The sequence below is a fragment of the Phacochoerus africanus genome, chromosome 7 (genome assembly GCF_016906955.1).
Source record: "Phacochoerus africanus isolate WHEZ1 chromosome 7, ROS_Pafr_v1, whole genome shotgun sequence".
NCBI classification, from domain to species: Eukaryota; Metazoa; Chordata; class Mammalia; order Artiodactyla; family Suidae; genus Phacochoerus; species Phacochoerus africanus.
The window spans coordinates 87,797,108-87,813,276 of NC_062550.1; the positions used below are offsets into that span (position 1 = coordinate 87,797,108).

Here is a 16,169-nt window from a genome sequence, read left to right on the forward strand (position 1 = left end):
AGCTAGCCCTTCCATTTTTTCACTTTCCTCTTCCTGCCTTGTCTTCCCCACTCCCTCCCTTCTCTTTTCCTTTTCCCTTCCTCCCTCTTCTTCTCTACTTATCTTGCCCTCTTTTTAAAAATCATAGTTGATAATATTATATTAGTTTCAAGTGTATAGCATAACGATTCAGTATTTTTACAGATTACACTCCTTTGGCTATAATTCCCTGTGCTATATACTGTGTATCCTTGTTGTTTATTTTATGCCTGGTAGTTTGTATCTCTTAATCTTATACTTCTGATTTGCCCCTCCCTGCTTCCCTCTCCCTTTTTGGTAACCACTAGTTTGTTTTCTGTGTCTGTGAGCCCGTTTCTGTTCAGAGCATCACTGTTTACAATAGCCGGGATATGGAAGCAACACTAATGCCCATCAGCAAATGAAGGGAAGAAGATGTGGTACATGAACACAATGGAATATTACTCAGCTGTAAAAAAAGGAATTTACATTTTACAGCTACATAAATGGACTTAGATTGTTAAGCTCAGTAAAGTAAGTCAGAGAAAGAGAAATAGTATATGATTTCACTTCCATGTGGAATCTGAAAAGTTCTACAAATGAGTGTATATGCAAAACAGAAGCAGACTCACAGTTAACTCTCCTTCTTTATCTTTAATTTCATGTACATCCCCTCTTCCTTTTTTCCCTTCCTCCCTCCTCTTACTCTTCCACTCTCCCAGCTATCTCCCCTCCCTCCTTCTCTATCTCATTTCTTCTTTTCTTTTCCCCATATTTCTTCCTTCCCTATCTCTCTCCTTCCCTTTTCTCTCCTCATTCCACCTCCCAGTAATTCAAATAAAATGGGTTTCAGAATTGTTTGGCCGGTGGGTTTTTTTACATTATTTTTAGGATCTCAAGAGTAGTAAGATAATAGGCTAAATAGAATGGGCCTTGGGTCCTCTGTTTTCCTCATTTTTTTTTTTTAATTCATATTAGTGTTCTATATAAGACATCATTTAAAAGAAGACTTTTGCTTCTCTAAAAGTTTGAAAACTAAAAGTACGTTATAAATTACTAACCAAGTAGAATTTTAGGGATGTTAGTAGTTTTTTGAGGTTGAAAGAGTGGAGAATGTAGCTTTTCCATGACTAGGTACTTTAGGATTTTTCTTACAGTCACCATAAAGCTGGGTGGTGTGCTAACCTGAACGATTAAAATGGTTTTTATAGTTTTTTCTTCTAGTTAATATTATTAAAAACATAAATAACATAGGACAATATTGTAAAAAGTAGTTTCTGATTTGAGTTCACTATAATATAATGAACCCAAGAGCAGACCAAAACTCAACCTGATGGCATTTATCCATGCAGATAGAACTATTCTGTGTACACACACATGCACACACACACACACACACACACACACACACACACACAGAATAGGGGTAAACTTGATAGAGCTGTATGGAGGGTGATTAGCAATATGAATAAAAGCTTTAAAAATATTCTTGTTCTTTGACTTAGCTAATACCTTCTGGGAATCTTTTTTAATGGGAAAAAGGACGTCGAGCAGTTACTACTCTTTCATCTGCTCAATATAATTTGATTTGGTGAACTATCATTCTGTCATGACAGTTCCATTTGACTTTGGTGCACCTGACAGTCATATGGCCCTATCACAAAAGTGGGAATGGGGCCCAGCTAAGCCATTCAAAACATTTAAGCCTCTGGGACACTGTGAGTGATAATGAACTGTAGGCCAAGCATTCTGGGTCTTTTTGTGTGTGTGAATTGAAAAGGATACTGAGAGAAGGGGGTCACAGACTATAAAACTCACTTGTTTGGAGTCACCATACCTTTGCCATCATGTGATCGAACTAGCGCAGAAGAAAAGAAAACTGAACCTGAAAAGTAGAGAGAGTCAGGTTCTAAAAAGGATGTGATATGAATGTCAATGTCCGGCCATGGCTGAAGCACTAGCACTTGGACTCCCCTGTTACAGAAATAAATACATTTCGTTTTTTAAAAGCAAATTTGACTTGGGCTTCTGTTCACTTGCAACCTAGTTGCTCTGATTATATATGATCCAAAAAGAAGAAAAAATATTTGATATGTAAAAATATTCCCTGCCTTGTTTTTGTCTTTTTTAAAATTTTTTTATTTTTTATTTTGGCTTTTTAGGGCCATACCTACAGCATATGGAGGTTTGTAGGTTAGGGATTGAATCAGAGCTACCGCTGCTGGCCCACACCACAGCCACAGCAATGCGGGATCTGAGCCGCATCTGCGACCTGCACCACAGCTCACAGCAATGCCAGATTCCCCAACCCACTGAGCAAGGCTAGGGATCGAACCCACATCCTCATGGATACTGGTCGGATTCATTTCCGCTGCACCATGACAGGAACTCCTGTTTTTGTCATTTTTAATAACAGCATTTTCCATATCTGGTTCATATACCAAACCATGCACCAATTAAATTGTACAATTAGTGGTACTTGGTATCCTCAGCAATGGTGTAGTCACCATGACAACTTGTAGAACATTTACATCACCCTCAAAAATACCCACCTGTACCAGTAGGCTGTCCACGTTACTCCCAGCACCCACTGGTTTGCTTTCTTTTTTTATGGATTTGCCTATTCTGGGCATTTCATGTAAGTGAAATATGTAAGCATAATATTTTTAAGGTTCATTCGTGTTTTATCAATTTGAGTATCAGTACTTCATTCCTTTGTGTGGCCAAATGATAGGTCATTCTATAGACATACTGCATTTTGTTTATTCGTTGCTTGATGAATTTGAGTTATTTCTACCTTTTGGCTATTTTGAGTTATACTACTGTAAGTATATATGTATATGTTTTTATTTCCTTTGGGTATATATCCAAGAATGGAATTATTGAGACTTGGTAACTCTGTTTTTAATCGTTTAAGGAACTGCTTTTCAAAAGTGGCTCTACCATCTCACATGTTGACCACTACAGTTTATGAGGATTCCAACTTCTCCACATATTTGCCAATGCATGTGATTATCTGCTTTTTTTTATTATCTGATTATACTTATTCTAGTGGGCATTAAGTTGTATATCATTATGGTTTTGAGCTATGCTTCCCTAATGGCTAATGTTTTCAAACATCTTTTCATATCTTTCTTGACCAATTGTGTATTTTTAGAGATATGTCCCTTCACATGCTTTGCTTATTTTTTTAAATAGGTTATTTATATTTTTATATTTGAGTTGTAAGAGTTCTTTATATATTGTATAAATGTCTCATCAAATATATGATTTGAAAATATTTACTCATCCTATGGGCTGTCTTTTTACTTTTTTGATAGTATCCTTTGAAACACATTTTTAAAAATTTTTAGTAAAGATAAATATGTCTGTTTTTTCTTTTTCTTTCTTTTTTTTTTTGGTTTTCTTTTGTCCTTTTGGTGTCATATGTAAAAATTCCATTGGTAAGTCTCAAGTCATGAAGTCATGTTTTCTTTTAAGAGTTTTATATATTTGGCTCTTAAATTTAGATATTTGATCCATTTGAGTTCATTTTTGTATTTAGTGTGTGGGTTTGGTATATAGATAGATGAATGGGTTTATTTCATTTATCTGTATATCTTTTGATTACCAACTTGATTTGGAGTGGGTTTTAAATCAAGAAGTGTGAGTCCTACAACATTTGTTCTTTTTCAAAGTTGTTTTGACCTCTGCAATTCCTATGAGTTTTAGAATCAGCTCTTTAATTTCTATAAAAAAGCCACCTTAAATTCCTTTTTTTTTTTTAGGGCTGTACCTGTGGCATGTGCAGGTTCCCAGGCTAGGGCTCGAATCGGAGCTGTAGCCGTTGGCCTATGCCACAGCCACAGCCACATTGGATCTGAGCCGTGTGTGCAACCTATACACCACAGCTGACGGCAACACCAGATCCTTAACCCACTGAGCGAGGACAGGGATTGAACCTGCAACCTCATGGTTCCTAGTCAGATTCGTTTCCAGTGCACCACAATGGGAACTCCTTCCTTAAATTCTGATAGGAATTGTGTTAAAGCTGTAGGTCATTTAGGAATTATTATCTGTTCCTATCGGTGAACATGGGATTTTCCCCCTCTGTTTATTTAGATCTTTAATTTCCTTCAACAATGCTTTGTGTTTTCAGAGCATAAATTTAACACTTATTTTATTAAATTTATTCCTAAGTATTTTATTCTTTTTCATTACATTTTATGTATTTATTTTATTATTTATTTATTTTGGGGAGAGCATGCCCATGCATGCAGAAGTTCCTGGGCCAGAGATCAAACTTGTGCCATAGCAGTGACTGCCAGATCCTTAACCCTCTATGCCACCAGCGGACTTCCACTTTTTGATAACATTTTAAGTGGAACTGTTTTCTTAATTTAATTTTGAATTATTCGTTACAAGTGTTTAGGAAGACAGTTGATCTTGTATCCTGTAATCTTGTTAAACATTATTAGTTCTAAGAGTTTTTAGTGGATTCCTATTTTTTTCCTGTATATAAGATCCCATCATCTGTAAATAGAGATAGTTTTACTTCTTCCTTTCTAATCTGGATACGTTTTATTTCCTTTTGTTGCCTAACTGCCTTGGCTAGAACCTCTAGGACATTGTTGAATAAAAGTGTTGAAAACAAACATTCTTATCTTATTCTCAATCTTAGGGGGAAAACATCCAGTCTTTTACCAGTAAGCATGGTATTAGCTGTGGTTTTTTGAAAATGCCCTATATCAGATTGAGCTTTATAAGTGTTTTTATCATGAGAAAGTGTTGGATTTTGTCAAGAGAAATTTTTTCTGCATCTGTTGAGATGACTGTGCGGCTCTTGTTATATTCTGTTCTGTTGATGTGATGCGTTACATTAGTTGATTTTTGAGTGTTAAATAAACCTTGCATTCTTGGGATAAATCCCACTTAGCCATGGTATGTAATTATTTTTATGTATTGCTGGGTTTAGTCTGCTAATATTTTGGGGAGGGGTTTTGTGTTCATATTTATAAGCATGTTGATTTTAGTTTGTTTTCTTGTGATTTCTTTGGCTATGGAATTAGGGTAATACTGGCTTTATAGAATGAGTTAAGAAGTGTTCCGCCTGTTTTTTTGGAGGAATTTGTAAAGATTTGGTAGTCTTTAAATGTTTGGTAGAACTTGCCATTGAAATAGTGTGGGCCTGGGATTTTCTTTGTGGGTAGTTTTTTTGTTTTTTGTTTGTTTTGATTCCCAATTTAATCACTTTACCTGTTCATGTTGTCTCTTTTTTTTTTTTCTCAAGGTCATGAGGATTTACTTCTTTCTACTTTTTATTTATATATGTATTTATTATTAATTTTATTACATTTATAGTTGTACAACAATCACCACGACTGTCTCTTTCTTATTGGGTCCTTTTTTTTTTTTTTTTGGTCTTTTTAGGACTGCACTCACAGCATATGGAGGTTCCCAGGCTAGGGGTCAAATTGGAGCTGTAATGCCAGCCTATGCCATGGCCACAGCAACACCACATCCAAGCCACGTCTCTAACTTATACCACAGCTCACTGCAATGCTGGATCCTTAACCCACTGAGCAAGGCTAGGAATCACCAACCCACATCTTCATGGATACTAGTCCAGTTCATTAACCTCTGAGCCAGGACGGGAACTCCATTACTGAGTCTATTTTGGTAGCTTGTGTTGGTTTTGTTTGTTTGTTTGTTTGTTTGTTTGTTTTGGTAGCTTGTGTTTTTGCAGGAATTTTTCATTTATCTAATTTATTGTCATACAGTTGTTCACAGTATTCCTTTATAGTTTTTATTTCTGTTAGGTCGATAGATAGTAATGTCCCTTCTTTCATTTCTGATTCTAGTAATTTTTTTCCCTTTTTAAATTTTTTTTTGGTCCCTCTAAGGTTTTATCAATTTTATTCATGTCTTCAACAGATGAGCTTTGGTTTTGATTTTGTTCATCTTTTCAATGAATGAGCTTTTTGTTTTATTGACTTCATTGTTTTCCTATTTCATAATGTCTCATAATAATAGAGACATTCATTTTTAAATTTGTTTCTCACAATAGAACTTAAGAACTTAGAACATTTATGTAGAAATGTTATTTGAGCATTTTATTTATTTCATTAGATTCTTACGTGTTTAACACTGAAAATGATTTGAAAGAAGATGTCAGAAGTGACTCAGTGCTGCTTACCAGTGGAAAGTGTGATCTGAAGAAACAACACAGTGTCACTCAGGCCACTCAGACAAGCCCAGAAGTTCCTTGGCCTTCTCAGCTACCCAACTTTCCTGAGTACTCCTTTGACTTTACTAGAGAACAGGTAATGGGGAACTAGTTCATTCTCATCTCGTTCAGTTTCAGCAATTAAAATAAATATTAGATGTTGCATAGTTAAGACAGTATCTATTTACTTATTTAAATAACATCTGTTGAGTGTCTGTTCTGTGCCAGGCACTGTGTTAGATGCTATTGATATAGTGTTGAACAAGGTATGGCCATTCCCATCCTCCACAAACATCATGTAGTCTAATGGGAAGATAAAGAAGTAAATGTGGGAGAGTGCCAGTTTCTTGGAGGATATATATTCATTTTGAGGTTTTATGTCTTGATGTTTTTTGTTTTAATGTTACGATGTTTTGATGTTTTATTTTAAAGTTGCAAAAGTAGTGTAATATTTCAGAACTTTGGAAGGATATTTTAATACAACTGTAACAGACTCTAACCTCTTACAGTGCTATCAGTATTTAAAAGTTTTTCAGAATTCCCGCTGTGGCACAGTGGGATCAGCGGCATCTTGGGAGCACTGGGACACAGGTTTGATCCCCAGCCTGGCACACTGGGTTAAGGATCTGGCGTTGCTGTGGCTGTGGCTTAGGTTACAACTCTGGCCCAGATCTGATCCTTGGCCCAGAAACCCCATATACTGAGGGGTGGCCAAAAAAAGAGAAAAAAATTTTTAATTTAAAAAAAAAATAAAATTTTTTCCTCTTAGGTTTTTTCCATAATTTTTCTAACCAATTACTATTCTAGCGTATATACTGTATTTTTTTAAAAAATTTAGCATTGTTTAACAAATACTTTCCATATTGCTGCTTATGCTTCATTTTTTTTTTTTTTTGTCTTTTTGCTATTTCTTGGGCTGCTCCCACGGCATATGGAGGTTCCCAGGCTAGGGGTCTAATTGGAGCTGCAGCCACGAGCCTACGCCAGAGCCACAGCAACACGGGATCCGAGCCAGGTCTGTGACCTACACCACAGCTCACAGCAACGCCAGATCCTTAACCCACTGAGCAAGGGCAGGGACCGAACCCGCAACCTCATGGTTCCTAGTCGGATTTGTTAACCACTGCGCCACGATGGGAACTCCCATGTTTTTTAAGTATAGTTGATGCTTCATATTTATTACTAATGTCAGAGTCATTTGGATGTAAATGTACTGTCATTTCTAAAGGTTCCTCCTAAAATTTGTAATATATGAGTTGCTTCTTATTTTTTGCTGTAATAAATAAAATGTTTAGCAAAATTTTAATTCTCTGTGATAGAAGCACAGAATGAGTTCACTCATTTGTAACAGGATTGTTGGATGTCAACTCTGAGCTAAGGATACAGAACTGGAACAGTATACCACCCCATCTATTGAGGGTTTGGTGGGAAAGACATAATGTGTAATTGTTAGTCACAACACACTATGTTATATGCTATGCATACTAGAGTTTGAGGAAGTATAATGAAATATCCAACCGGTTTGTCAACTAGGCATTCTTTCTTTTTAGCCCTGGCTGTACCCAGAGCATATGGGAATTCCCCGGGCCAGGGATCAAATCTGAGCCAGAGCTGCGAACCAAGCCGCAGATGCAGCAACACTGGATTCATAACCCACTGCACTGGGTCAGAGATGAAACTGGCACCTCCACAGAGACAAGCCAAGTTATTAACCCACTTCACCACAGCAGGAACTCCAAGCCAGGCATTCTCTTTTGCTGTTGCTGTCTTTTAGGGCCTGACCTGCAGCATATGGAAGTTCCTGGGCTAGGGGTTGAATCAGACCTACAGCTGCCAGCCTACTTCACAGCCACAGCCAAGGCAATGCCAGATCAGAGCTGTGTCTGCAACTTACACTGCAGCTTGCAGCAACACCAGATCTTTAACCCTCTGAGTGAGGCCAGGGATTGAACCCATATCGTCATGGATCCAAGCCAGACATTCTTTTTTTTTTTTTTGTCTTGTTGTTGTTGTTGTTGTTGTTGCCATTTCTTGGGCCGCTCCCGCGGCATATGGAGGTTCCCAGGCTAGGGGTCCAATCGGAGCTGTAGCCACCGGCCTACACCAGAGCCACAGCAACTCGGGATCCGAACCGCGTCTGCAACCCACACCACAGCTCACGGCAACGCCGGATCCTTAACCCACTGAGCAAGGGCAGGGACCGAACCCGCAACCTCATGGTTCCTAGTCGGATTCGTTAACCACTGCGCCACAACGGGAACTCCAAGCCAGGCATTCTTAATGCAGAAACTAAAATAAGTCTGAGAGCCCTATGAAATTAAACGCATGTAATTTCATGTGTCTGTGTAAATGCATTTTTCTGTGGAGAAATTTCTTAGTTTTATCACATCTTCATAGTTAGGGTAAGGGAATGGTTTTGAGAGGGTAAAATACTTGAACTGAGTCTTAATGAGGGGAGACCTATTGACATCTAGATGAAAACATCTAATGAGATATTCATTATGTAGATATGGAGCTCAAGAGAAAGGCTTGTGCCAGGTCAAGGTATGTATGATCATTAGAGCCATGGGAGTGGAGGAGATCATTGAAGAGAGTGACTCCAAGTCCTAAGAGAAGACCAATTATGGAGTCTATTAGAATATGAAAATTCTAAGGTCTTTTGTCTTGTTTTGTTTTGTTTTTGCATTTTAGGGCCACACACCTGGCATGTGGAGGTTCCCAGGCTAGGAGTCGAATCAGACTAGAGCTGCTGGCCTATGCCACAGCCACAGCAACACAGGATCTGAGCTGCATCTGCGACCTATGCCACAGCTCACTGCAATGCCAGATCCTTAACCCCACCTAGCGAGGCCAGGGATCAAACCCGAATCCTCATGGTTCCTAGTCAGATTTGTTTCTGCTGCACCACAATAGGAACTCTATAAATTTAAGGATTCTTAAACAGCAGAGGAAAAGATGCAAAGTCCATAGGTAGGGAGGGATAAGCAAGGTGGACCTGTGGCATAAAAGGCGAAAGAGGAGAGAGGCTTAGCAAGGAGGGATGAGGTCAGCACCATGTAAAGGGAAATTGAAATTAAACAAAATCACTATTAGATTTGAAAATTAGGAGTTAATGTTTTAAATTGTTGAGTCAAAACTTGTGAACATTTGAAAGTGCTTGGTATGTGTTTCTAAATAGCTCCTCGAAGTAGTTTTCAGCTTTAGTGCACCCTGACCAGCATTGGGTGATTTTACTGACCCACATGTCACATCTTTAGATTCTGTATTTTCTGAAATAGTCTGTATTTTCTGAAAATGGTTAAGTTTTCTTATTTTCCAAATTTATCATTTCAGCTCATGGAAGAGAATGAATCTCTTAAGCAAGAATTGGCTAAAGCCAAAATGGCTCTTGCAGAGGCTCACTTGGAAAAAGATGCTCTTCTTCATCGTATAAAGAAGATGACAGTTGAATAGCATGAGTGGCAGTCAAAAACTCAAATTACAGCTCTGGAGTATGGAGGTTATATTTATAATGTGAGGTTACCAATTAGTGGAAGACTTTTCTTTTCATGAAAAGACAATAAAATGAAATAGAATGTGATGAAGTGGTGACTATTCCAAAGCCAGTTTAGAAAATACTAGGTACGGGCATTACAATCTTTTGGTTGTTTTGTGTTTTGGGATTTAACCCTCTTTTAAACTGGTGTGATACAGGGAAGTCATTGCATACTGTAAAAATAAGTACATGCACAATGAAAAGAAGTTGTCATTTCCTAATTTTGGTATTACATTATAGGCATTTTTTAAAAAGAAAAATGAAAATCTATTGTGTTCACACAGATTGCTGAATTTATCTATCACTCTGTTAATAATTTACTATTATTTACAAAGATTCAGATGCTTTTAGGGCTAATGTAAAATAAAAGGAGGCTTACATCTTAAATGTTATTGAAATTATGTACTTAAATCTATAACTATTTAATTACTGTAAAAAAAGTCCAATCAAATTAATAAATTATCTTGATTGCCGGATTTGAAAATTCTGGAAAATTATCACCCTACTGAACTTACAAAGTAATTCGAAATGTGAAAAAGAAGTCATTTTAAATGATGGGTAAATTGTAAGTTGAAGTTATAATCTTCAACAAAAAAGATGGTACAAATGTTAAAATAAAAAGCACAAACTGTAAAAAGGCAAAACATTAGCGTATATGGCCAACTGATTTTAAAAGCATTACTTGTACATTCTTTGAAACATTTACTGTTAGAAGTAAAGAGTGATTTAACTATCCTGCTATATTTGGCAGCATTTGTAACTATAAGACTTTTGATTAATACTATTTATATTATTTCTTTAACTTCATCTTTTCTCTATTTAAGGAAGAGAATGTTTTCAGAGACTTTTCTTTTCACAAAATAATTTCATACCATTCCTGTAGTACCATATTAGGTGGATGTTTGCACATATTGAATTTATAAATGCTAGTTTTGATTAAAGTTCTATGTGACATATATTATCTTCTATAATAAGAATAACTGATAAATTTTGAATTCTATTTTCTAGGGATTGTTATAGTTGAAACGAACATGAGAAAGAATCTCAATCATGCATTATGAAATAAAATTCATGAGTATTTAAGAAACAGAGGCTTTTAATAATTTAAAATATATTCTGATAGAATTAAATTAAGTAGGGTCTATTTTAGAATTCATATTCTTAAATATATCCAAGATAGAACATGAAATAGCTGGATTGCCCTTTCTTTAGGATACTTGAAAAATTTCAAATCTTCAACTGTATTAAGATACTTTATGGTGCTTTGCTTGTGTGAAATGACTTATATAGCCATCCCTGTATCTAGGTACTTGGAAGGAAATATGGTTTCATTTTACATTGAGTGTTGGAGTGATTTTAGATTTTATTGAAAATGGTACTGGCCTTTTTTTCCTGTAATGTCCATTTTCATTTACGTAATTTAAATATACAGGCCCTGTTTTTGGGAGATAAGGATACAGCAAAGAACAAATTAAATTGTTAATATATTACTTCAGAGTATTTTAAAAATCATGTTAAACCATTTTAATTTAAGACTATTGTATAGTTTTAGATTAAAAACAAAAGTCCAGTTGAAAGATTTTAAATGTATAGCTTTTATCCTTGGTAGAGTACTTTTGATCTGCAGGCATATATTCAACAAAAGCATTCTCTATTATAGAAAAGCTGAATTGTTGGGACATTAACTTCTTCAGAGCTCACAGTGTTTCTCACACATGATGTATTTGCTCTATGTGAATTTTAAGTTTGTGATATAATTGTTTAGTGTCATAGATGCTGAGTGTTTTTCTTATTTTTTTCAATTATTTGGCTTGCTCAAGAAAATCACATGAACAATAGAGACGATAATAATATGGATCTGTTCTATATATTGAATTTTTAAAAATTTATAGCAATGACTATTTTTATAGAGATTTAAAATTCATAAGCATTTAATTCCCACAACAAACCTGGGAGGTAGGTTTTATTCACATTTTAAAAGTTAAATAAAACCCCTAAGGCTCAGAAAAAGCAAGTGACTTGCCTGAAATCACAATTAATAACCTGCTCTTTTGACTTAAACCCCAGTTACATGCTTTTATTTTACGTTATTCATTATATCACAGATTTTGCTGCAGATGGGGAAGGGAATCACTTGTTGTCTCTTATTTGTTTTTATTTTAAAGATAAACATAATATTTTTAAAGCGTGTACTATTCAGACTACTTAAAAAATAATGGGAGAATTTTGTTTAGGTTGACCTCAACCTTTTTATTATTTGAGACATGTAGGAATAAATTTACCAGAGTTTTTAATGACCCTAAATTAGAAATAAAGTTGCCATGTCTCTTTTTTGGCTAAGCCGTTTAATAGAGATGTCAGTAACCAGGGGCAGAAAGTGGTAATTGTGTTTTCCTTTTTAATTTTATGTATGTGAAAAACATTTTCTTGGTATGTTGTATTTTTTTTTTCTTTTCTAGAATTCAGAAGATCACTGTGTGACACTAGTCATGATAAAGCATTATTTTCATTTTTACTTAAGCCATGGAAGAATGGCTGTGTGTGACTGCAGGCTAGTATATATGAGAAAAAAAAAATCAACCAGAAACCCCTTTCTGGGTTTTTACTGTAGTTGTTGTTATTCAGTGCTTGTAAATACAGGAGTTACTTAAGTTTTTGTTAGCACATCCAATCTAATCAAGGCACGACCACCTCCCTGGTTCCCAAACTAGTAACCTAGAACTCCTCTTCAATACCTTCTTCTCCCTAACCACACCCCTCTCTCCATCAGTTCATTACCAGGTCCTGTCTTTTTACCTTGTAAATTTGTCTACTCCTCCTCACTTACTGCTTTCCTAATGTAAGCTTCTGTCAGCATTTTTTACTTGCATTACTGCAGTCACCTCCTAACTAGTCTTCCTAAGCTGCTGTGGCCCTCTTGATTGATTCTTGATACCGCAGGCAGAATTCCCTTTTTTGAGGTTTTAATCAAGGCATCCCATCTACCCCCAGTTTCACCCCAGCTTAAAACATTTTGATGGTCTTTCATTGTTCTTATCACCCCCCCCCCCCCAAAATGGTTTTGTAACCTGCTAGATCACATATTTGGGCTACTATTTATAATTCTGAACATTTAAAGAATTAATGTCTCAGAATATTAAAACAATGGCTGGTACATCACCTTAACAAGCACTTAATAGACATTAGTCTTACTCTGCACCACGTTTCACTTTTTTTGTATTCTACCCTCATTGCACTTTAAGTATCTGGAATAAGTGAGAATTAAAGTGCTTCTTCCACCATAGGAGCCTTTGTTCATGCTGTTCCTTTGGCTTGAAATACCTTCCCTTTTCATTGCTTAGTTAATTCCTGTTTGTCTTTTAGATCTCAGCTCATTCATCACTTCCTCAGGGAAGCTTTCTTTAATTTCTGTCATAGAGTAAGACCCCACTGATATATATTATCACATGGATTCATACCTCTACTTAGCTTTGAACACCTTTGTAATTTTCTATGTATTTTTTCAAGTAATGTATCCCTTCTCGATTGTAAACTCCATGAGGACAGGAATTGTGTTTTTGTTGTCGCTGTTCAACTTTGTATTCCTTGTGCCTCATACAGTGCCTGGCTTATAGTAGGTGCTCAATAAATCTGTTGAAAGAATAAAATGAATGGATGAGGTATCAGGGATTTTTTCAGGTATTGAGTTATTCCTCTCAGTTGGATGGAGGGGAGATGGGACGCAGGCAATAAAAGTAGGTCGTGGTAGTCATTAAAAGTGGCTGACACCTTGGAGAATGGAGAAATTTGCTATACTGTGTCCTGAATTTGAATATCTGAAATTCTAGTTGATTTATCAAAAGCAGAAAATTAGCACATCACTTCATACAACTGCTAGAGTGCCAGAATGTCATCTGGCTTTGATTGTAACATATGGTGTTGTGGCTGTTGAGATCTGCCAGTCCTGTCAGCTAAACAGAGTGGAAATAAGGCCAGAAGAGTAGTGGCTGAAATAATTTTCAGTTTTGAGAAATTGGTACACAGAATCAGTTGTGCCTGTTTCCTTAAAGGGTAGACAACCTCATTTTACGTCGCTCCCAGAGAGGCTAAAGAGAATAAATTTTAAGCTGTTTCCTTTTAGAATAAAATGCCGAAAGTTGAAATTATACATGATATATAGAAACAATAAAACAGTAATGTTTTTAACACTAATTTTTCCATTAAATTATAATCGACATTTTCTTAAAAATTGCTTTTTTGAGAACAAAAATTAATGTAAGATGAATAAAAAATATGTTTGATTTTTTTTTAAATCACCAGATAAATAGATCATTGTAAAGTGGAGGAATATTCATGTTAATGTTACAATATTGAAATTCAACATATGTGTTGCCAACACTACTGTGTAGTTTTGGTAGGTTTAAGAATTTGAAACTCTTCCTCCTCCTCCTCTCCCCACTTCTCCCGACTGCCCCACAGAATATGGAGGTCCTGGGCCAGGGATCAGATCCAAGCCACTTTCTGATTCCTTTTTTTTTTTTTTTTTTTTTTTTTTGCTTTTTAGGGCTGCATTTGTGGCATATGGATGTTCTCAGGCTAGGGATCAAATTGGAGCCTCAGCTGCTGGCCCACGCACAGCAACAAGTGGTCTGAGCCACATCTGTGACCTACACCAACGCTTGCAGCAACACCGGATCCTTAATCCACTGAATGGAGCCAGGAATGGAACCCACATCCTTGTGGATGCTAGTCAGGTCGTTACTGCTGAGCCACAACAGGAACTCCTGAGAAAAAATTTTAAAAATATGAAATCAACTAAATGCATTTTTTTTTTCTATTTGTATAATATGATAATTTTTTTTTGGTCTTAGGGGGAAAAAAACTAAATCACCAAAAGGAGTAATCTGAGTTATAAAAGATTTAGAAACCATTTAGATGAAAAGGCAGTACTAAATAACTTATGCATCAGATTTTATTTTCACTTTGCTTATGAAAAAGCAGAAGTCAAGGCATTCTTTCGAGTAAGTTATACTAAACTGATTGAATGGTAAATAAAATTTATCATTCTTGACTTTAATTCTTCACTGTTCATGTGAAGATATATTTGGTTGTTTAGATGAAAAACTGGTACATTTTGGAGGTTAAGAGAGTACAGTGAGGTGATTAACTTTATCGCAGTTATGTAGGAGAATTGCTTTATTGATAAAACAAAAAACTCAAATACTGAATCAAAACTGTCATGAATAAGTGAGAATTTTTTTAAAAAAAGGCACACGAATGAAGATTTTAAAAGGTAGAGATCAGGATTACCCTTGAAAGATATGAGTGAAATGAATTTATTAAGGGTATTATCAAAGTCACTCAATATTTAAAGTCACTCTAATTAAAATAGGTATACAATGTAATAAGTGCAGGGTCTTTTAAAAATAACTGTAGTGAACAAATCCAGTGTAAGCTGATGATGTTGAACAAAATTCTAATAATTAAGCACTTGAGAGAAATCAGCGACAAGGAATTCACTTAGTGTGTCACATGAATTGAAATTTAAAGCACAAAATTGAAATGGACATTCTTCAATTTAATATGCAAAAATTGGCACGTGCAGAAAATCAGTTCTTCAATAAATGATATGCTTGAAAAATTGTATCTGTTGGAGTCTATTAAGATTCCAATTTCAAAATGAAAAGTGCATCAGCACACTTGCTGCTATTGGAGACATCTGGGTGGAGGAAACATCTGCGGCATTTGGGAGTTCCTGGGCCTGGGATCAGACCCAAGCCACAGCAGTGACAATGCCAAATCCTTAACTGCTAGGCCACCAGGAAATGCCTGCTGGAGACATTTTACTGGCCTAGCACTGCTATTGTGGCATCCTAGCATTTTGTCTAAATACAATATATTTGTTTCACAATTCTTAGCATTTTTCCTGCTTTTAGTTTTACTGAAATATAGTTGAAGTACAATGCAGTGATAATTTTTCTTTCTTTCTTTCTTTCTTTCTTTCTTTCTTTCTTTCTTTCTTTCTTTCTTTCTTTCTTTCTTTCTTTCTTTCTTTCTTTCTTTCTTCCTTCCTTCCTTCCTTCCTTCCTTCCTTCCTTCCTCCTTCCTTCCTTCCTTCTTTCTTTCTTCTGTTTTTTTAGGACCTCACCCACAGCATATGGAGGTTCCCAGGCTAGGGGTCGAATAGGAGCTGCAGCTGCTGGCCTAAACCACAGCCACAGCAACATCAGATCCAAACTGCATCTGTGACCTACACCACAGCTCATGGCAATGCTGGATCCTTAATCCACTGAGCGAGGCCAGGGATCGAACCCACGTCCTCATGGATACTAGTTAGGGTTGTTAACTGCTGAGCCATGGTGGGAACTCCCCTGTTGTGATCATTTCTGCTGTACAACAAAGTGATTCATTTATACACACGTTCCTTCTTTTTCATATTCTTTTCCCCATGTA

The 16,169-nt window shown here is 36.1% G+C and overlaps 1 protein-coding gene across 4 annotated transcripts in view; it reads left to right on the plus strand.

The window, feature by feature from the left end:
- The window catches only part of BLTP3B (bridge-like lipid transfer protein family member 3B), a 105,611-nt gene extending 92,223 nt beyond the window's left edge, over positions 1–13,388 (plus strand). For 3 of the 4 annotated variants that reach the window (XM_047788205.1, XM_047788206.1, XM_047788207.1), the window contains 2 exons: positions 6,106–6,299; positions 9,536–13,388. In XM_047788205.1, the coding sequence (XP_047644161.1) occupies positions 6,106–6,299; positions 9,536–9,655 (314 nt within the window). In that variant the 3' untranslated portion in view covers positions 9,656–13,388. Of the gene's footprint in view, positions 1–2,914; positions 3,006–6,105; positions 6,300–9,535 lie in introns of those variants that run through there. The other variant, XR_007135932.1, reaches the window with a different exon arrangement.
- The last annotated feature ends 2,781 nt before the right edge of the window (positions 13,389–16,169 follow it).